We start from the raw sequence: 23,711 nt of genomic DNA on the forward strand, positions 1-23,711 counted from the left end.
TCCGCAACAGAAGGATGTATCCCAACGTGTGTAATTGTTACAGTGATTTTCATGTTTCCTGGTGTCAAGGCTGGCAGGCAGGCCTGTTGTGATGTGGCCTGCAGGGTCAGCATTGAACCGTGGAGAAGATTCCTCAACTACCACACAATTGAAACCTCACAGCCCGGGCATGGTCATACCAGACCACCACAACCAGAACAACTGGAGCACTTCCAGATGCTTAGCAATAAATAGAAATAAAAGACACTTCTTGGTATATGGATGTAATTTATTCTCATATAGCCATAATACATGAGGATATACAGTTGTAGTCATGGTAACATGGACAGCTCTTCTATCCATGATAACACCACCAAGGCCTTTCTGTCATTAATATTGACATGAATGTATATTTAATTTATTATAATACAAGCATGCCCCCAAGCCAGCAGGCTCTCCTCCTCTTCCTCACACCCACTGCAGTGCTTTCCTTTATCTGTGACCTTCAATCCAGTCCCCACTAACACGTCTGACGCCAGGTAGATAGTTCAATGTTGAGGTCAAATTAAACTTCAATTATGCTGTTAGATGTCAAACTGGAAGAAGAGTAAGGTAAAACTCCAGTGTTATACATCTTAGAGGATTTCTTCTTTCCCAAGATGAAGGAAAAATGAATATAGAATAGCATTTTCTTTTGCCTCTTCTCCTTACTCAATAGCCCCATATGGCCCCAACCTCAACCCCCCCACTACCCTAACCTCAGGCCCCATGCCCCCATTTTCAGTTCTCAGTCCCCAGCCTCACTTTCAATCTTTGCCCCCCCCCACCACCCCAGCCCCTAACCCCAGGGAAGTGGCTTTGGTGGAAAGCCACACAAAAGCCCAGTAGTATTTACACACTCTGCTTTCTCACAGAGTGTTCACAGGCTGTTACATGTGCAATTGAGACAACAGGAATTTTCCTCCTGTTTTTTTTTTTGTTTTTCGCCCGTTCCTCCCATGTTTGAGTGGCTCTCTGCTTTCGTTTGCAACCGGAAAGAAAGTGACAGTGAGATCAGGTTCCTGTTTGCAGCAGATGTGTGGGCGAGGGTCATCTGTAGAAGAATGTGTAGGTGACTTTAGATCTGATTGTTGTTTCATTATGTCCCTTTTAAATGTCTCACTCTCTCTGTCTACTGTGTCTTGTTTCATGAGTATTTCTCTTGAGCGGGTGTCATTATTTACAATCTGTCTTCCAGACATTTTACTGTACCTAGCCATTTATATGTGTGCCACTCTACCACGCAGATCTGGGCTGGACTCTGTGAAAACTAAAGTAATAGTATCTGGGTGGATTAGCGGAAGGGATACTTTGATTCCTGGTAGGACTGCGTCTGAAGGAGAAGCTGTCATCTTGTGCTCTTTAACAAGGAAGATGCGTTGACTGTTTAAATATCTTTATCTCAATATTTGTCCACTTAAAGCCCCGCGGACAGAAAGCGGGTGATTATGATTACGGCAGGAAGATTTTCTGATGTGTGTATCATGTTGCCTCATGAATCGGAGCAGAAAGACGATACCATCAAAGACCGGGCTTAGCAATGGCATCTTAAGATGGCAGCAGGAAGTTTGTAAATCGCAGTGTCAGATTCGAAAGGGAGCGCAGATAGTGTTCCACTATAAAACTGGAAATGGATTTGAACCCACTGTCGCAGCTGTCCCATCTATATTTTGCTCTCTCTCTACCTCTCTCTCCCTCACATCTATCATCAAGTGTTCTTTTTAATGGTGTAAACTTTCCCATCCGTTTTCAATCACATCAACAACCCCAGGACCCTGAACGTGCTTGGCAGACAAACTCCGAGCTTTTACTGCCAGCCTCTTTTAACCATCAACAATCAACCCCCTGCCATTTAAAAATATACAGCAGGCTGGGGTCCCTCTTTGTTGGGATAGTTGAGTAGTTATTGAGAAGCTGTCTGAGCCACAGTCATGTGCGTCAAGAGTCAGGGAGGGGTGTGCAGGAGAGATCCCATCAGGGCCTAAGAGCCTTTGGAAGGGGCTCAAGTAAAACTTACACATACACTCGCTCTCCAACTCACATGCACACTATGTGCTGTTTTGAAATTGTGTACTTGAATTCCTGTATGCAGGAGGCTTGACACACTCCGCTCACCCTGTTAAACCGGTGTTTTCAATAGCAGGCCAGTGAGCCCTTCGCTCTTGCATGCAAGGTGACGTAAGAGTGGACAGCATCCCTGTACGACTCGCATGACTTGAGTTTTCTGCGAGGCTTTCTCGTTGACCCATTGCTGTAGGTGGGCCAGGCTCCACCATATTGTTTTCTCCTAACAAACCACAATATATTGATGACTCGCACTAACAGGAATGCCCACTTAAAGGCCCACTTTGTTCCAAGCATTGATGTTAGGAAAAACCACGCACACACAAACTGAGTTGCCATTTGAAATGAGTCGACATCTCCCAGCTTGTTTATCTCAGCAACGACCAACATTTAGCTGCTCAAAGAAGGATGTGAATTTTTGCTAAAGACGGAGGCCTCCTGCAGGTTTTATGTGGGACCAGGGCCTAGATTTGGCCCAGAAGCCCAGTCTAATCCACTTTAACCTGGATAGCTGTCAGACTGATTCAGATTTACTCCCCTGTTGAGGTTGTGTTGCTCCCGCAGATGATATCACTCAACTCTTTCTCATACAGGCTGACAGCTGCATCACCAAGATTGGCATTTTTAAGATTGTGAATACATACATTGTTGACACCTGCGTATGTGCTTCTACACACTACACACATACTGTACATTATACACCCACCATAAACATACACACCTGGAAGCATTTGCTTACTCTTTTTATTCACAAGGTCTCTTTCTCATGTCACCCCTCTTCTTCTCCTTCTCTTCATCCACCCCCCCGTTTTATCTCAGAATGGGAACGCGGAGGCTGAGGAGCTGGTCTACAGCCACTATGTGATCTGTAACGACACCCACGAGACGCTGCGCTTTGGCCAGGTGGACACAGATGAGAACGTGCTGCTGGCCAGCCTCCACAGCCACCAGTACAGCTGGAGATCCCACAAGTCCCCTCAGGTAGCGCGCACACACACACACACACACACACACACACATTGCCCAGGGCCTGGGAAATATCTGATGGCTCTAAGCCCTGTGGTTTTGGTTGGACTTCAGCACACCCATGTACATTATATTCAGACAGACATTAACGCACCCTTAATATATGTATATGGAACACATACACACACATGCACTAACACAGAATAGCGTGTTAACATAGTAGAGTATTAACACAAGCAATGCACACGCACACACACGGACCATACAAATCTACTACATGTGCGCACACATGCTATCTGACTTGAGCATACAAATTCTGTCCGCAGGCTCACAGAGGTGTACACACACACACACACACACACACACCGGACACACCGTCATCAGTGTGCGGCCACTATCTGTGTGTTTCTGTCAGAGCTCTCAGACAGTGCCCTGACAGCATTGTTAAAGAAGATTGATTATATTTAACCCTTTGTGGTTTTGAGGTTGAGCGGAGGGTGGGCTGGCGATCTCTGGCATGTGTGTGTGTGTGTTTGGTACGCACATGTTTCAGGACCCCCATGTGTTCCACGGCGAGTGTGAGAAAGTCAAGCTTGAGAAAAGACATGGCCATAATTGCTCGCAGTAAGTCAAGTTGTATTAATCATCGACCATGGTTAATCTGTGCTCTTACCTCACTCTTGCTTGCATATACACACACACACACACTTGGAGAGTGGCAATCTGGCATATCAGCACTGTGAATACCACATCTCATTTTAGCAGTGAGTCAAAATGACCTCTGTATTTTCAGGGATGCTTTGGAAGAACGATTGTCCGAATGGGCCAAATGTCATCATAGATGAAGAATGTGATTCCAAGATGATTCTGTCATGTGTTATTCCATCATGTGTTTGTGGTATATGAAATATGTGTTCTCAAGATGAACATGATTTGTGGCCCTAGATAAATAAGAAATGTTTGGCAACTTTGCCAAAAACACTCAGCTAACTTATTGAGCTTTATGATAAAATGCCTGCCAATGTGTCCGCCTCGGCAAATTGTAGCACACACTCCTAATTACATTTTGGGGTTATAAAAATAGTGACACTGATAAGAGAAAGGCTTGTATTTCTTTAATGGTTGCTTGGTCCTGCAAGTGTGTTTTTGTAGCTCTTACAAATCAGTTTCCAGACAGAGTCTTAAGTGGTTGTGCTGTTTTGCTTAAGTCCCATGATGCTTTGGAGTGTCTAAAACAACTCTGATCATCATTCCCCAGAACTCTCCGCTCCCCCTAGCAACCTTTCCTCTATCTATCTGTGAGCCTGCTCTCCACTCTAACCCCAAGACCTTCCCCTTAACCCCTGACCTCTCGCCTATTTGTCAGTTATTGCCAACCTCATGTCCTATCCTACACTAAACATTTAACTCTTCCAGCCTGCTTTTATTGTATATTTATACTTATTTTATACATTCTATTTGTTTTTAAACTTTAAACCTGTCATCTCCTACCGCCTAATCCTCTCCCCACCTCCCTCCTCACTCCAGCCCCACTCATCATTGAGTTTCAATTGACTTCATTTCTCTTTCATTTTGAGCAACAGCTCACAGTGCCTCCTGACCACAGTTCTGGTTGTTTGAATGATGGACCTCCACTCTGCGATGACATTCGTGTCTAGTCAGCTGTCTGCTCTGTCCTCTCACTGGTCCAGCCAGCAGACCTGAGCTTTCAACTGTTTGTGAGTTTCAACTCACAGTCTTGTTCCCATCCACTTTTACATACCCTCACCCCCTCCCCATTCCCAAATGCTGTAACCCCTCCAAGTACATCAGTAAACACTTTTCAGCTCGGGGCCCACAGTGCAATTAGCTCACTCATACTGGGATATGCTAATGCTGTGCATAGTATTCTGTGTCATTTCTTGCCATGTACTGCAGGGACCCACAAGACACAGGCCAAAACCCATTTCAGGCCACACACCCTAAGCCGTAGTTTAGAAAACATAGCCGTACAGTATTCCCTCAGCGTGAGCTCGGTCCAGTTCTCTCTTTATTCCTGATGCCTCACCTCCATCAGCTCGATGAGATCAGTAGACCTGGACAGTCTCTGGCCTCCACACTGTTTTGGGGTCTCACTTGGACATTTGTGCCTTTCTCTCAACACTCTCCAACAACAGCACACAGCTTCCCAGTGCTGTCCTTGTCCCTTTCTCAGTCCCCCTAGCACAGTCCTGTTTTCTGGTGTTTACGACCTTGCTGGCTGAGCTCATTAGCCCTTGTCTGGCTTGTCCTGCCGCTGGCCTCCGCCTGGCTATCCTGTTCTGTCTTGGACTGAGGCTAGAAGGCCACTTTGTCCTTTTTATCTCTGTCACACCCCAGTAAATGCTTTAGTTGGGATCATAGCCTTGGATTACCCCTGAAGCCTTGCTCTGCATCTGGCCTTGTCCGGTCTGTTCATCCATGGTCACTCTGTTGCTCTGTCAGTAGCCCTGGTTTGACTCTGTCCACTCTCTTGACATGAGGCCAATTCTCCCCCTCCCTTAATTTTACCCTCTTTACCACCAACCTACCATTAGCACCATCACTCTGTCCAGGGTTCATCTATCGCTACCCCCCAACCGTGCCCCTCTTTCCCACTTTATCCAACACACACATACTGAAGTACACATTCCCCACCCCTGTTTTTCATGGCCAATCTTGTCTTGTAGGGAGGCCTGGGGCCTGTCGAGAAGGCAGGCCATCAGCCTGTTTTCATGGCTCTGGTATGATGTATGTGTCCCAGCTGACCTGTCCCCCAGGCACACACACACACACACACACACACACTCATGCACACAAGACAGAGCTGCTAATTTGCTTTTATAAAGTAATCTGTCCCCCTTTCTCTCGTCGTCTCTCCTGAGAACTCACTGGACATGAGATCATCTTAACAAGAGGAAGATGGGGGGAGAGACGGAGAGATGGCGGGAGTGAAGGAGAAGGGACAAAGGCAGAATAGACAGTGAAATATGAGAAATTCAAAAGTAGGGTAGCAAGGAGTTGTCTGGGGGGATACTGTACAGGCCTACTTGAGAATACAGGAGGACATGGAAAAAGGGAAGCAGGGGCAAAGGATGATCCATGCTCTTAACACTAACAGCTTGGTTTACATTGGCTACAATGGCAACAGCCAAAAATGTGTCTGCTCACTATCTCGCTGTCCTTCCCACCTTCCCCATTTCTTTCTGTTCATGATCTGCAAGCAACATATTAAGGAAGCATAGATGAGTAGATTTGCCAACTATGATTTATTATCGTACATTAAATCCTTTAATCCTATCTTAATCTGCTATGGCCGCTGCATAGACATAGTCAGAAAGATTCAGGAGAGAGAGGAAATAACTTCCTAAATGAACAGGCCTGCTGTTGTTTCAGCTTGAACTAAAACAGGGAGGCACATTTAAAACCCTGCAATCTCCTGTGTGTGTGCCTTTGTGTGTCCATTTGTGAAAGAAGAGTGCTTAATGTGTGTGTGATCCTGAGCGGTCTAACCAGTGTACACTTCCCACGATGTTGACATACCTCCGAATATCTGTCACTTCTCTCCGAAGGGAGCTCGAGCAGAGTGTTTTTGCAGTGAAATGTGAACCTCAGCTCAGGTCACACTCCCTCTCACTGCTTCTCTGTTTCTCTCCATCCCCACCTCCACTCTCCCCACCCCCCTGTTTCTGCTGTCAGTCACAAACATGAGATGCATTAAAAGGGTCGATTGAGGCAGTCACGTCCTCAGAGCCCGCTGTGGTCTAACACTTGATCAAATTCATACCCACACGTGCACACTCAGACCCACACACACACACACACACACACACACACACAGAGTGATAAAATGTTTCCTAAGGCCTGGAGTCTGTCAGGCCTCTCAGTCTAGTTTCTCTCTTTGAGGCTCAGCATGCCTTCACACCCCAGCATTTAGCAGCCAAGGTGAAGAAGTTTATAAACACACAGTTTCCCCCATTTATACATTTTTTTTATTATTTTATTTTCTATATATTACATAAGAGAGAGCAGAGATGGATACAAATAGATGGATTGATACATCGATCAAAAAACGCCTGGATGATCATGCTACAAGTACTCACTCCCTCTATAATGAAGTACAGTTTATATCTGTCTCTCACACACACACAAACACACTCACTGTCCCCGCCCTGCTGTTTTTCAGGGCTCTGGCGTGTGGTGTGGTGTGGATGGTTGAAATATCTGGCTGCTTGGTACAGGATGCAGCCTAGCTGATGGAAATCCCTGTGGTTAGTGTGGTTAGCAGGGAGAGGGGCGTAAAAAAAGCCCCCTGGATTTGGGAAGGACTTTTTAAGTGCCTACAAGGAATATTCACAATTTGAATAAATCGTAATTTTCTCCAGGACCAGGCTTCTACAGAAGACTTCTCCCTCTCTCTTTCGGGATATGTGTGGTATCAGTCATTGTGTACGTGTGTCAGTGTTGTGTTGGGGTGTGTGTGTGTGTGTGTGTGTGTGTGTGTGTGTGTGTGTGTGTGTGTGTGTGGTTCCCAGGGGTAATCTGCTGGAGATAGCAACCCAGGACTATTAGTTTGTGATAAGATTGGCGTGTTGTTGGAAGCAGGCATGACAGGGAGGTATTTGGAATGAGTGTGTGTGTGTGTGTGTGTGTGTGTGTGTGAGTGTGTGTGTGTGTGTGTGTGTGTGTGTGTGTGTGTGTGTGTGTGTGCGCGAGAGAAAGTTTTTACAGTCAGTGTACGCTATGTGCTTGTGTGTATTACTGTGTGTGTGTCTCCTGTTGCTTACTTGCCGTAGGCGCTTTGCTGTGTCAATCTTGTTTTCAACCTGACAGCAGCGTTCAACTTTTACAGCTTTCTCAAAATTAGTATATTACTTAAAATGTATCCGTTCTTTTGTCAAGTCGGATTTCATATTTCACCGTCCTGATCCATTGTTTAAGAAACACTGCCCTCAAGTGAAGTGGTTTAGTTGTGCTGTTCATCCGAGATCATAGCTTTGACTGCAGTAGATTAGGCTGACCCTTTGGGAGATATTAGCTCCACTCAGGTTGACCCACACATTGACTGATCAGAGAGAGGGCAAGAGAGAAGCCGATGAAAAGGACTGCTGTCCCTTTTGTTCCCTGGAGAAAACCTACACTTTCCTGTTGTTTATCCTCAGAGCTGGGTCAGGTCCAACAGGAAGGCTGACTTTTTTTAAACTGACATGTACTTGTAGGCATTACCTTAGGTAATGAAAAGAAAAGTTGAAGGCGAGCGCCGTATCATTAGGCAAAGGTTAAACACTGGTCACTCACTTTTTTGAGTGACATTTTGATGATGGTTTGTGTCTAAGCTCACATTCATGTGGAGCAACGTGAACGACTGATGCATGAAACATTCACCCCCACTGAGCCATTATTAATAGTTCATCCGTGTGTAACAGTACAGTCATTTATCCTGTACGGTCACACTCTTTGTCTTGTCCAGGCATGTCCTCTGAAACAACCCACTGGTGGAACAATAATAATAAAGAAAACAACACATTTCACCATAGTGATTGTTATGGCAAAGCCTTTGTCAAATATATTGGCTGGAATGATTCAGTTGTAAGATGCATTATATACTGGTCATTTTAACATTTTGTGTCCATGGCAACATGATACAAATTGTGTGTGAGTCAGTGAGTGAGAAGCTAAGTCAGTCCTTAGAGAGAGAGAGGGGATCATTATCATCATGGCTAACAGAAGAGTCATCGTTAGGCGAGGTCACCGCCTTTATTCAGCTATGCACGATTCACATTCCAAGTCCAGGTTACATGGTAAATGTCCATGGTGAGTGAAGAGGACTTGGCCTTCTTAGTCAGCACAGCTCAGATAACACAGCAAGAAAAATACAGTAAAGGAAAAATGAAGGGGAAAATTAAAGAAAATATCAAACTAAAGGTTAGATTGGCTGCTCTGACTGATAAGGGTTAGTAAGATCAAAATTAAACAACTATTCAAATGTACATTTCTGTTTTTCCTGAATATTTTGAATAAAAGCTTACTTTTAGTAAGTTAACATTTCCACTCAAATTATCCTTGACATATACAGCATATCCGCCTCCTCAAATATTGAGTTGAGCTCTTTTGCCCATGGAGAACAATGCGATTTACTCCACATAACCACCATTTATTCTATCATCTGCCATTTTATTCAGGCAGTTCCACAGTCTGAACATTTTCACATCCCTGCTATCCAGGGTCAGTATAAGGATGACATGCATAACAAATATCCATAATTGGCTTTTAATGTACTTGATGAATTGCATGAATATTTGTGTGATGATGTGTTTGATTCTATGATTCATTCATTTCAGTTCTTTCAAGTTCTCTTTCAAGGCAACTCTCCAGATATACAGTCCTGTCTTTCAGGATTTATCTGTCTCTTAATGGGACAGATAACCTGCCATACGGCACATCATAACAATGTATAATAATGTTCCCAGGATGTTTAAATTTGCTTCCCAGGCCACAGGCTTCACTTTAGAGCAATGGTTTCGTGTGCCTACATCTCTGTCCATCCTAGCAACTGGTCCTCCAGTGCACAAGACTAAAACTAAAATCTTTGGCTCACTGGGCTTATTAGCCAAAGGGCTCAATGCCTCAGCAGCCAGCAGGCCTATATACCAAATCTCCTGTACCCCATTCCCCCTTACTTGGCCTAGGCCAAAGGCTAAAGCTTTTGTTTTTGAGAAATTGGCAGTTGCCTTTTGTTAGTATTTATTCTCAGTAAATGTCACTGGAGGGCTGAGACTCTTTCTCCCAGGAGTTCTTGTTGGGAGCAGACTTGATTAATGATTAATAGGATATGTCTTGAGAAGTTCCGAACCTCATATTTGTCTAATATTGCAAAGACAAAGAAAAAGTTTCAACAACATAAGGTTGCCAGTAATTTTTGAAATCAATGACTCTCGAATATTCTAGGGACCCATTCTCATCTTTCTGCAACCCACCATTTGGTCCTCATCCAACCATTTTAAAACAATGTGCTACATTCCTCAGCTTTCTACCACAGCTGCCACAGCCAAGATTTTCATGAGAAATACAGGGAGGACAGTGAGCCCCCACCTTCACCTCCACACTCGTTTTCTTTTGATCTCTGTACAGTTAATTCCTGCTCATCCCTCCAAACTCAACCCAATCTTTAGAAGAGTTTATTTTCTCACTCTTACTGACATATGCTGTGAGATTTCATTTTGATTCCATGTTGTATATCTGATCAGCCATTGGTCTGTCATGACTTTGTGTGTGTGTGTATATATGAGAGTAATTCCACTCTCTGTGTAGTTTGTCCCAGAGGAAGCTCTCCCTCTGACATGAGGAGATTAATCTAATTATCATGTTGATGAGAGCTGAGCGGCTAGAATCTCATATTTGTTTTTCTATGTAAATCTTCTTAAACATGCCAATGTGTTAGCAGTTTAAAAAATGTGTTTTCATCCTTGGCCTTGAAACTACAACAAAGAGTCTTAAACCACGGGTTGCAACCCTGTTTGGGCAGCAGAACTGTTTCTGGTTGGTCTCCACATGACAAAAGTGTTGGTATGTTTTAATGACCCTGGGCCACATTGTGGCAGCAGATTTATTCAATTGAGATCCCAGTCTTAACAAGTTCAACAACCCGTGTTGTACCATGATGTCAGTTACAGAATGAGGTCTCTCACTGGGGCCGATGTCTTTTGTTGTGACATAGCCGGTATCTTTTCTGGCATGTATACACTTACTTTTTACACTTGTTTTTCAGTGTGTAAGTGAAGGTTGAAATGTCCCATAAAATGTCCCACAAGTAAAATTTTTAAAAGAGCAAATAAAAGAAATCCAGACCAATGCTTGAGTAAGGAGTTAACATGTGACCCAAGTATAAGTGGGGTTCAAATCTGCAAGGCTTTTAACAATTCATGAAGACCTTTAATGCATTCAATATATGATATCTCACTCCTGTCATTTGAGTAGTACTCTAATGCACAGAGACAAAGGTACCCAGGGGGGAGAAGTGCAGCAGCCCTCAGATGAGGAGTATGTCATGCTTTGTGAAACCATTAAATATTGTGAAAACACAGACAAAGTTATAAACACGGGATTCAAAATATATTTGTCAAGGGAAAGTTTCTCAGACAAAAATAAGTGACTGTCTAAATATCTGTAACAGGATGAGAGTAGCTACAACAGGCAGGATTGTTTGATGTGTTCAACACACCAAGCGCTATAAAGTCGAAATCACACAGATCAAAATATCCAGGTGGACAGTTTCTTTTGGACATCACCCCCTGCCCATGGCTGTGAGTCCAGAGCACAGTTGGGTCTTTTCCACTACAGGAGCTTAACATTACCTGGGTTAGGGTTAGGGTTAGGGTTAGGGTTAAGAATCAGTGGGCGTTGCCGTCCCATTGGTGCTGGGTTCAGCACCACGGACAGCACCTTAGTGCCGCATGACCAATCCCACAGGGACAGCACTGGGCTGCATGGTGATTTTGGCGTCGTGACCACAGTAGGAACTACAGGTCACGTGACAACCTGGGACCCAGAAAAGCCTCTCGCCACACTGTACATCCACCATGAAAGTATTCCAGAAGAAACGCCTGTTGGACGTTTTTTCTTAGCGTTGCACATATTAAAAAATACCATTTGAATTATCAAAATTTGAAACATTATGTTCAACATATGTTTGAAAGCCACCAAGAGAGTATCAAGATGTTATTTTTGTGCCATTCGTGTGAGTGTGGGCTGTCAGCCAGGAAGAGCCAGTGAAAGACACTAATGCACATGTGTAACCCAAGTTGGAAGCAGGGGAAACTTTTTTTTTAGTGCACGACCATGTTGTGGTGGTATGTTTTCTAAATTTTCCTGGGCTTCAGTTTCATTACACAATCTACCAATCTGTGGTCAGGGGTAGCTGTATAGAGTTAACCCATGCTGCATTTGTTCTTTAGCAGGAGAGCTTGTGGTTTCATTGTAGTGACCCAATCCACTCTGTAGTGAAGTGTTACATTGCACTACGCATTGCATTGTCAAACCACTGCAGACATCAATTGCATTCATGTTGTCTGAGTTAGACTGCAGTCAGCCCACAGTTGCTGATAGTTTAGAGGCACTCTAGTTGTGGTCATGGTACGGGTGACTGAGGTCTCTTCTTGCCTTGTCAGCCTGTGATCAGGAACATACCACTTTTCGTCCACTTGTATGTACAGTATGTGTGTTTGTTTATTTTGTTTGTCTGAACAAATGTGTTCATGGTAAATGGGGCTGCATTTATATAGCACTGTTCTACCTTACCGGACAAAGCGCTTTACAATTTTGCCTCTCATTCACCCATTCACCCATTCAATGGCGGAGCCGAACCGCCAAACTTAATGGACGACCCGCTCTACCCTGAGCCACAGCCGTCCCTGTACAGTATATGTTAGCCCTCCAGTGGACTGATGCTTTCCTGTTGTTTTCCCTCTGTAAGCTGGGATAGGCTACATTGACCATGTGACCCTGAACAGGAATAAGCAAGAAGAAAGGATGGATGTTTGGGTGGATATTAGTCTGAACATGGCCGTGGGTGAAACTATGTATGCCTGTGCATAGGTGCCTGAGCAAAATCATACCCCACTTTTTGTCTTTTTAAAAATAAACTGATCCTCATACAGTCCCCGCAATCAGGTGATTATATTTAAGCAGCCAAAATCAATGATCATTTTACTATTTTCAGCAACTGACAAAAGCAACTGAAATCACATTTTTGGACCTCTCTTTGAGTTGATGAAGTCGAACCTGTCGCTGACTGTTTGCCACAACATTCAATCCACACAGGAGTCTGACTGTTTACAAAGGTGAGAAGGAACATGCCATTTAGCTTAACCGCAATCATGGACATTAGAATATAGGAAAAGACTAGGCTAGCGTATGTTGAATGAACCTGCTTGGCCCACTGACTCCAGCCTAACTTTAAGTTAGCTCAAAGCAGGATTGTACTGTCAACAAAATGCCGAACCAATTTGCGAGGCCCACCTAACGTTAGCTTGCTGATCGGACGGGATTAGGCGTGTATTGTGGCTCTTAATATTTTTCATTAGCTCTGTTGATTTTATTATTTGGGTTGTAGTGAAGGGTAAATGCACATAATTACAGTTTACCCAACTGCCTTAATGCAAGAGGTTAGGTGGTGTAGAAAGGCAGGAAATTTGTTTCAGATTACAATTTGTTTTCTGGAGGAGGACTCCCAGACCCCCGCCAATTACGCAACTTTCCAAGTTTGCTCCCCCGTTTTAAAACATAACCAGGCGTCCATGTGCCTGTGTCTGTATAGTCTGTGTTTGCAGCATGTTACAATAGTTTCCCGCTGTTGTATTTCTACAGAAGCCCAGGGCAAGCTTTTGTGTTTTTTTGTGTTCTTAAACTGAGATAAGGTCCCTGTCCTTCCAAGGGTCCTTGACCACTGACTCCTTCATCCCCTCACCATGCGGTTTACAAACCTCTCTCCTCTCAGACAGTACTCCTTTTGTCGGCTCCCCTCATTTGGTGCAAACACTTGCCGCGTCTGCGTCTCCTGGAAACCCTTGAGGCCCTGGATGTCTAAGATGCCTTGGTAGAAACCAGAGGGACAGCTATGGAACAGTGTTAGTCAAGCATAAACCTCTTAACGTCTCCTCTGTCAACCACCGACCCACACAATGCCTTCTCTCTGTACCTTCTTCCAGCTCTCAAACCGCTTTTTAGACTTGCAAATCTGGGCTTTGATGTTGCATTGCCTTGCTTCTTTTGTCAGAGAGAGGGAGCCAAGGAGGAGAGAAGCATTGCAGACAGCTGTTAAAGCCACCATAATTCCCTCATGTTACATGGGTTAGCCCTCACTGCCCTGGCAAGGATGCTGTTGTGTCTCTCTGTTCTCTCTTTAACTCATCTACGCTCTTTTTTTTTTCTCTCACTGCAGTTCAACTTTGACTACCTCTCTCTTTTTCTCCCCCATGCTAATGCTGTCTAGAGGACAAAGTAATCCATATTCTTTTGTTTTGTTGTCTGGGTGTAAACCTGTTTCTCTTTTGTTAGGTGGCTAGCTAGCTCCCTGGTGCCAAAGTTATTCCACCAGACAAGACAGGCCTCTGTTCCACATCTCTTTTTTCTGAGATGACATTAAATAAGATGGGCAGTACAGAGATTTGTCAGACTATTCTTAACCCTTTTGGTATATGGAATTTAATTCACATCATTTTCAAATTTCAAAAAAAGCTTCAAGCTTCAGAAAGTGTAATTTAGATGTAAAGCTTGTTTGGGTGGAATTAAGCGGTCTAAGACCTGCGGCAGCCTCTTTGGGCCCGTTATGGAAACTAGTGTGCAAAGCTACTGGTGTTGTTTATACCTCTACTCCATGTCTCACAGTCTCAAATCCCCTATTACAGTCTGAGTGAGATGGAATGAAGGAATGGTAGTAATGGGTAGACGACCAACAACCACTGCGGCTTTGTCAGCCCGTCTTTGCAGCATCCAGGAACACTGATCACATCTCAACTGCGGACAGACACTTAATTTTTGCTATGTGCGCCCAAGCACATTCCTGCTCGAGGACAATAGACGGATAGTGGTTACAGTGGCAGGAGTGACTCGTTCTGTCTGCAGGAGGACAGGGGTTGGAGGGCATTTGGTGTGTGTGTGTGTGTTTGGGAAAGAGAGTCATTTTTTTTGTCTATCCAACTGTATGTCTCTCTCTGTCCATCTACACTTGTGCCTTCGTTCTTCCTGACACCCTCATTATCAAAGCAAACACTTGAGTGTATGCCATCTGAATGAGGTAATGACTCTGTGTTAAGCAGGAAGTTAATAGTCATTGCTTTGGTTATGACTGACTGACATCTTACCGTCTTTTACAGGAAACTGTGTTGCTAATGATTTTCTCTCGGGACAGGATTAAGCAATGGCCCAAGCCGTAGACATGACCTCGTACCCATGATGGAATTTGGTTGGTTGATTGACTCACTGAATATTACTTACGGTTTGGGCCGGCAGTGATGGTAATTCTCAGAAGTTAACACCATTTCTGAATGTGTCAGTCCCATATTTGGGTTTTGCATTTAGTTTCCATAGCAACGGGGAAATCTGGGTGATGGGGTTTCAAAAGGTTCATGTGCTAATGATCTAAGACCATACATGGTCCCCAACATGATCTATGTGGATTTTAACATCATCATTCTGACCCTTTGGTGTTTGATTTAGGAGGCAGGTGTTCCTTGTTACGTTCAGGTTAGTTCCATATTTAAGCAGACTGTTTGATTTGAAAACATACTGTATGTCAAAGTGTTGTTATATGGTCAACATTGAGCAATACCTGCAGGCTCTAAGTTATTTAAGCAGGTTGGATTGTGGCAAACCCAGTGGTAATATGGTAACATACAAACCATATCAAACTTCAGCTTTCATCTTAGCTGTGTTTCACCACTACAAGGTCCAAGTAATCCCTGTGATGATGTGGCCCTGCAGTCTGACTGTGGAAGGATGTGGAGTTGATTCAGTTCAAAAAGGACAAAGGTGGGCAATCCCATTGTCAAATAAACCAGATGATTCATCTCCATGGAACTGAGATGATTCATCTGTATCTTAGTTATATTAGTGTGTTTGGACAAACATGTCACTGTAAACCTTTATGACGATACAAGGCTGGGATGTACGGTCAGACCAAAAGGCATATCAGTAACTTGTAGTCGGTTCATCTTTAAAGAACTGGGGTGAGTAATTGTAGTTTGATTATATTAATGAGTGGAAAATATGTTTGACTAAAGGCTGTCATTGATATGTCAATGCTAATGGTCAAGATACATCCAAAGGATTAGGAGGAATGCTCAGGGCTTGTGGCCAGAGTTGTTATTAGAACAGTATGACATGACCCTCAAATCCTGCTGACTTTCAGCAAAACAGGTAACAGAGAATATGCAGTACAGCACAATGTAGGCACAGAATGAAAACGCTTTGTGGAATTACATCCAATTACTCCGTTTAATAATCCCAGTACAGATCACTCAGAGCCCAGTAATGTGCTGGAAACGACGTGTCCACCATCAGCCAACCATAATCACAATCTCTGCCTGAGGGAAACGAGGAGAGATTGAGATTTCAATTTCACTCGTCTTTGACACTCAATACCCAACTTGGTAAATGATCACAATATGACAAATGTGCTGTTAGTTGGTTTTGGACAAAAAGATCTTCCACTCAGCGCCAGTTGCTGAGGGCGAGTGTAGGAGTTTTTAAAAAGATTTATTTGGAAATGAGATAAAAACTTAATTTCACTTTTGAGTTTACAAGCTGAAGGCTGGCTTTGCGCAAAATGTTTTTCTTAACATACTAGTAGAGTAAGAGAATTACATTTTACAGAGTTTATATACATATTATAGATCATTACAATTCACATGTTTATCAAAGTAAAGTAAGGAGTAGTTTCTGCTGGGTTTTTTAAGAAAATAATGTACATTTCATACATACTGCATACGCTTTCCTCTTATTTCAGTCCAGTTTTGTTGTTGTTGTCACCTTGGCATGCGGATCTTGTCAAGCCGTTATACAGTACAGGCAGCTTTGGGCTTTACTCTCATGTGAGGCCCTGGGGGGTATTTCATCGTTTTGGTTCTTGAGGTTAGAGATCTTCAAATTAGAAAGCAGATGTGAGTATGGTTTCTTAACATGCCTGGGGGTACCACAAGCAAAATGAAACAGTGGGGAAAAAAACAGAAATCTTATTGTATTTAAGGTTCAAAGGGGAATAAATGGTTATACAGTTTCCCGTCTGCACGTTCATCTTGTCCCACAGTACAAATGATACATAGAATCAAATCATTCTACATCAGGGTGAAAGGATAGGTTCACATTTATTCAAGTCTATCAAAATGCTTTCTGCAGTTCATCTGAAGCTTCAGCAGCGTGAGTCAGACAAATCAAGTTGGTATCTTGTAAAAGTTAGTCTTTTTAATATGATTGATAGATGATATATTTGTGCTTCGTGCTTTCCAGGAACACAAAGTAAAGAGACTGTAACTTTGGAGGATACCCATTTGATTTGTCTAATTCAGACTGCTGAAGCTGAATATTAGCTTTGGATTAGACTTTTTTTGCTGATTTTTTTGTCCCCAATAACCACTTTAGTGTACTTATGGGCAGTGCTGTTTTGAAATAATAATAATCCTTTATTTCAACTAATTGAGGGACAGTGTGATCTATGGATATTTGCTTCAGATTAAGCCTCATCTTCCCTGTAAGACGTTTCTGTCGGTGAAGTCCTCCATTCACTAGAATAATGTCAAGCTTAATCCATGTGCATAAAACCACCGCATGTGGCTGACGGGGTTTCCTCAGTGTCACAACAGTTGGGTAAGTCACAAAGAGGCAAAACAGCTTCTTATTTTTCATTCTTGTTGTCCTACGTGTCCAGTTCATCTGTGTCACTGCTGGGGTTTTTCTTCTTCTTCTCCTCCTTCTTCCACTGAGTCAGAGCAGTGATGAATTAAAACAAGAGTGCAGTCGCTGTTTGAAGTTTGAGGAGAGACATTATTATGACTTCTCCCTTAAAGGTCAAGTTGAGCCACAGGTCGTGATAAAGCGCACAGCCAGAGAGGGAGGGAACCGAGGGCTTAAAGGAGAGAGAAGTGTTGAAATAACAAATGGGTCCTCGCAGATGGTGCTGAGGCACAGCAGAGTGGGTTCATTACCACTAGATTTTGACTATAATAAACACCAATGCAGTACAACTCAGTACTAAGAAGCTGAGGAAGATTTTGAAGTTGAATGCAAGTGAACAGTTTTCCGTCTCATCCAGCACCAAGTCACTTAAAGAGAGAAGGAGCAGCAGATTACAGTTATTTTCAAAGTTTTCCTCAAACCACCACGATCTTAACTGGTCTTAATTACAATGCTAGTGCTGGTTTAGGGAATCATCTAGTGGTTCTCCACCCTTAGGCTGAAACTTAACGTCCACCACCTGGCTGTTTACACCACTCTGCCACTTTCCCTGTGAGCAAGTCCACTGAGCGGGAGATCTGAGAAATTATGTCATTTCCACTCAGTCGACAGGGAGGAGGGATTATCTTGAAGAAAGTGAATTCAGGCTTTGATTAAGAATGTTATTGTAAAGAAATCTGCCTTCAAACAGTGAGGACAGACGGCGGTGGAGAGAAACATAGAAGGTCTTGACCAGGGTCCCCCCGTGCTCTTTGACCTCAGGAGTAATTTGTTTTTCTTTAAAACGATTGGCTAAATGTTCGGCACATTGGAGCGACGAGCCAAAGTGTAAATCTTCAAAAGCGCTTTTCAGGGTTTCAATGTGGTCACCACTCCTCAGGGAGAGTATTGAACAACCCGCCCCCCCGCCTCCCTTGTCTTTCTATACTCTCTCGCTCACATGCATTCTTTCTCGCGTTCTCTCTCCTCCCTTTCTAACAGTTTGAAGTTGTGTTGGCAGCAGGGCTGACGCAGAGAGTTCAGTCAGGAGGAAGGTCAGCCACGCTGCCTCAGGAGGGGCGAAGGCTTCAGATCTCCCTACGTATTTATGATTCTGCTCCTGTATTGTGACCGTAATCTCATGACAACACTCACATTGTTTGACAAATGAGTTTCCTTGTCATGTAGCGCTCAGCGTCCGGGACAGATCGGTCTGTGTATGACCTCACTGTAGCACAGATGTGCTGTATGCGTGGATGGACATTTAACCGGCCCTCTGGCCTTTTGTACGGAATGTTTTGTGAGTGGATTTAGATGGAGGGGGCAAAGGCCTCTTGACTTCATGACACCTCATCTAAAGTGTGCACCGTGATGTTGTGTAATGAGGAAAGCATGTAAAACACCCGTCCGCAGACTGTCTGCAGATACAGATGTAGTTATTTTAGAAATCATGCTTCTTTACATATTTTCAGCCCTGTTGCCATGTCGTGGCCCACAATACAAGGAATTATGTGGAAAACGATCGGAACATTGTCACCACTGTAAAGTTGACTGTCAAAAGATAGGGCAGCGTCTGTTTATGGCTGTCCTCCTGAGTCTGTGTTTCCACCCAGCCACACACATGGCTGTGCTTCACAGTGAAGTGATGGATATGAAGCTTAAAAGGTTGAGAGCCAAACTATCTGCCTCTTATTTAGACGTGTGGAGAACAGAGCCTTCCACATCTAACCACACAAGTACACACACACACACACACACACACACGTAGCCATAATGAGCTTCCACATCAGCTGTTTTCCACCAGCCAGTTTATTGTGTGCGACCTTCCATTTCTACTTCCAGCAGCAGCAGGCCTGTTCAGCACCAGTAAACAGGAACTTTGTTGCCCCCCCCCCCCGCCCCAAATCTTCTAAACAAAGAATCTTGTTGTTTACTTGCCTTTTGCTCGGGGATAAATAAAGGGCAAGGACACTAACCTCTGATGTCTGGTGTCTTCCATCTCTGGTGTGTGTGTGTGTGTGTGTGTCCTGCTCTGTCCTATTGTGCAGCTGCTGCACATCTGCATCGAGGGATGGGGGAACTGGCGCTGGTCGGAGGCCTTCAGTGTGGACGACGTAGGGACTCTGCTGAGGACCATTCAGTACAAAGGACGCACCGCCTCACTCATCATCAAGGTGGTGCAGATCAACGGTGTCCAGAAACAGGTAACGTCAGTTGGAACTGACTTATTGTTTTGTTGTTTGTTAAGTTTGGTTTGTTTTTGTTTTTTTTGTCAGGTTTTCATTGTAATATAAGGCACACAAAAAACTGATGCTTTTGAGGAATTTTGGAAATTTGAGGAACTATTTCTTTATTCAATTTAATTCTGTAAATAAACATATATATATATATATTATATATAAATATATTTTGCAGACATAAGACTGAATATGAAAAGTATTAAGTATTATCTTAAAACCCTTACTGGCTGTTTCTGGAGCTTTCAACCTTGTCATGTTTGGTATTTCCCAGTAAGAACTGTCTCGCAGACAAATAGTTACATACATTTTTAATTTCCTATAGCAGCATCAAGGTTAATCGGAACAATTGTAACATCATTGTTAGCTTAAGCAATAAAAGGGGAGACAATGGAGAGAGTCCCCTAATCCTTAACAGGAAATCCAAGGCAAAAGACTCACAGTACTGGCAACACTTTTTAACTGACAAGTGAAGATTTGTGGTGCAAGTACACCACAGCAATAAAACCAAGGACCAAAGTTTTCAACAAAACCAAGAATATACTGATCATGCAGATTATCTTCCTGCTAATCTGTAAAAACTCTTATAAGTAGTGTTCAGAACTACCCAGAAAGCAGGAGTTTGTTTGCTGCATTATGGCTGTTAACGGCTGTTATGTGTCACTTTGGAAGCCAGGCCCATTTCCCAGCGCTCATTTTGGGATGAGCACTCTTTAATCTCCAGTTGTTTTTCTTTTTTCCATTTGTATGTTATGATTCAGTTGTTGCTCGGCGAACAACAGACTGTATTTTGTTTTTGTCAGTTTTTGTAATCTGTTTTATAGCAGTAAAACAAAAGCTTATGAGCTTGAAGCCATCCAAAAACACAATGTGCCCCCATCAATCCAAAAAGAAGATCACAGGAAATCATAAACCAGCATAAACCAAATCATGAACCAGCCGCGTTTGCCTTTTTACACCAAGAATGGTGGCGGATCATGTTCGGATTTTTCCAAAAAATACAAGGCAGAGTCGTCGTATTCCTGAAAATGCAGTGATGCCACCAGATTGTAGCGCTGACACTTTGTTATGTAAACAGTGTCAAGTGTCGCACATGTCTCCCTCTTGTCCTCCAGACAAAACAGACTCGGCCTCTCACATTCCTTCCTCCGTCTGTCCCAGACTTTGCTTACATCTTGTTCCCATTGGATCCAATGATAGGGTATGAGCGTTGGTCACATCCAATTCACAACACAAAGCCTCAGAGTGGGACAGCGGCTGCCACTACAGAGGAAGTTGGCTCCCGCCTGCCTGAGCATACCTCATCTTGTGTTTTTTTTTTTTTGGGGGTGGGGGGGGTTCATCCTCTAAGTGTCACACACTGCTGTACTCTCCCTCTCTGTCTAGCTACCCTATGGTCTGACATTGTGACGGCCTTTTTATCATTCATATTGGCACCTCATGTTGACTGCTGTTAAAAAAAATCCCCCTTGTATAAATCTCCCTCATATGAAAAACATATATACACACATGCATTCTCTAATTGCGCACACACACACACACACACAGCGCAGGCTTTGATGCCTGTGGTAGAACACATGTGAAGGCAGGGGTATTAGGGCTGCTTCTGATAATTACTGTCATGATCACTTCATCTGTTGATCATGTCATGATCATTTCATCTGTAGCATGAACACAGTCAAAGAAGCTTCAAATTGCTTGCATTGCTCAATGGGGTACACAGATTACAATAGCACAAATGTCCACTTGGTCTCAAGGATGAACTGATTTGAATTTGGTGGTCAAAGGTCAAAGGTCAAGGTCACTGTGACCTCACAAAACACGTCTTGGGCCATAACTAAAGAATTGATGCGGATGCGGGAGAAAACAGAAGCACCACATTTTGTGTAGCTATACTCTATAAGAATCTATCTTTATAACAGTAATCAAGTACATGTGTACCTGTTTAGCCAATACATCTGTGATCATCCTTCATTAATCAGTTCAACAATGTATATTCACTGGAATCACACATATGCATCATCAATATAGTGACAACTTCCATTTAGCCAAAAAATACACTTTATACCTTTTGCTCAATTCCCTCCAAGTATCCACTTCATATATTAGTATATATAGTCTGGACAGACATGGATGCAAACTGCAACTTGACAGGTTGCCGGAGGCATACGACCACGGGGCGGTTATTCTAGTTTTACTTTTTGGACATGTGTGTGTCAAGGCAAAAAGGACGAAGAAAAGTCAGTCAGGAAAAGAAAGTGTGTTATGGTGTTGTGTGTGTGTGTGTGTGTGTGTGTGTGTGTGTGTGTGTGTGTGTGTGTGTGTGTGTGTGTGTGTGTGTGTGTGTGTGTGTGTGTGTGTGTGCGTGTGCACATTACAGCTAGCTGCTGACGTGAGTGTGTGTCTGTGAATGGATATAAAGTAATGATTGATGGAAAGATTTCCCTCATTAGGGGCCAAGCTCTTTCTCTCCAGGATCATTATCAGTGCCACAACCTGCACAACACACACACACACAGCCATGCAAAGACATAAACACACAGACACACACTCACAGAGAGTGGTGGAAGCAATCAGTTCACAATTAGATGTGTCACTCCCAGATGAGCGCTCCCTGGTGGCTGTGGCTTGGCTCTGTGTGTGTGTGTGTGTGTGTGTGTGTGTGTGTGTGTGTGTGTGTGTGTGTGTGTGTGTGTGTGTGTGAATAAATACACACATGCAATATAGATATGTCCACACAAGTACGGATGTATATCAGTGGTACATGACGTAAGGCTAAAGGAAAAGCAGTGAGTGTGCATGTGTGTATGCACTCTTGTATGTGCGCACTGTATATGGAGTGATAGACAGTGACCTTGGAAAATGATCAGGCCGTGAGGAAGCAATCAGGCTACATAGAGCAGCCCTTTGATAAAAACAGACAGCAGCAGTGCAGCTATAGAGGCACCAGGCCCTGGGAATCATTTTTATTAACAGTGAAAGTAGACCAGTGACCTTTCAGTGGTGAAGACTTGATGAATGATGACTTTCCCCATCGTAACTATAAATATGCAATGCATCCCCGTTTCTTAACTAGAGATTTTCTTTTCCTTTAGATTTTAATGTGATGGAAAACCTCACTGAGGTAAAATAGTTTGTTCCATAATAGAAATTCTGTAGTGTTCCTAAAGGTGTGTTTCAACGAAATGCTTGTCGAACTGCGTCTGAAACACTGTACTTGTGAAGCAATTCTCACACACTATCCCTGGATAGCAGTTTTTTTATGAATATACCTGGACTTAAAGGGCAGGTCTTTGGACTTTTGGACAGTTCAAACCTCACATGCTGTATCAGTGTAACAGTCGCTCCAATTGTGGCAATTCTCCCCTGTAACCTCCTTCTCTCCAGGTAATAATCTGTGGGCGGCAGGTGATGTGCAGCTACCTGACTCAGGACATTGAGCTGCGGGTGGTGCAGCACTACGTGGGGCCTGACGGTCAGACGGTGGTCAGGGAACACTGTGACTGCCTGGAGGCAGGGGCCAAGTTGCCGTCCTATGTGCTGGAGGACGCCGAGATGACAGAGCTGTGTGTGAGGGCCCAAGGAGATGAAGACTGGTCCCAGGATGTTCAGCTGGAGAGGAGGGACAAGGGCAGCAGCAGCTCTGTTGTACAGGTACAGCTAGTGGAACTGGTTTTCTATTTCCCAAAGACCTGTCTGGGTGCTCTTTATGGTTATAGGCTACATTAGTTTTGTCATTTTTAAAAAGACATGTTTGATGTGGACAGTATAGACTGAAGTAGCTCAATTGCGCGTGGAATTGTCCAAATGCAAGCTGTTGAATGTGCTAGCCGGGCAAACACAGATAGACGCACACATATTGCACACACCACCACTTCCAACCAGTTCTCCGTCTACACACACATGTTTGGAGCTGGTGACTGGACCACCAACTGCGGCCGGATCTTCTTCTCCTGGGTGGCCACAGTGGCAGGGCTTCCACGCTGCTACTCACAGTTAGAG

The 23,711-nt window shown here is 43.6% G+C and overlaps 1 protein-coding gene across 1 annotated transcript in view; it reads left to right on the forward strand.

The window, feature by feature from the left end:
• LOC139290685 (intermembrane lipid transfer protein VPS13B-like) overlaps positions 1-23,711 on the forward strand; it is a 307,621-nt gene that overhangs the window by 257,379 nt on the left and 26,531 nt on the right. Inside the window, exons 46-48 of the mRNA XM_070912524.1 lie at positions 2,902-3,063; positions 19,521-19,676; positions 23,097-23,363. Coding sequence (XP_070768625.1) covers positions 2,902-3,063; positions 19,521-19,676; positions 23,097-23,363 — 585 coding nt within the window. The remainder of the gene's footprint in view (positions 1-2,901; positions 3,064-19,520; positions 19,677-23,096; positions 23,364-23,711) is intronic.

This window comes from Enoplosus armatus, chromosome 9 (genome assembly GCF_043641665.1).
Source record: "Enoplosus armatus isolate fEnoArm2 chromosome 9, fEnoArm2.hap1, whole genome shotgun sequence".
In the NCBI taxonomy this organism is placed as follows: Eukaryota; Metazoa; Chordata; class Actinopteri; order Centrarchiformes; family Enoplosidae; genus Enoplosus; species Enoplosus armatus.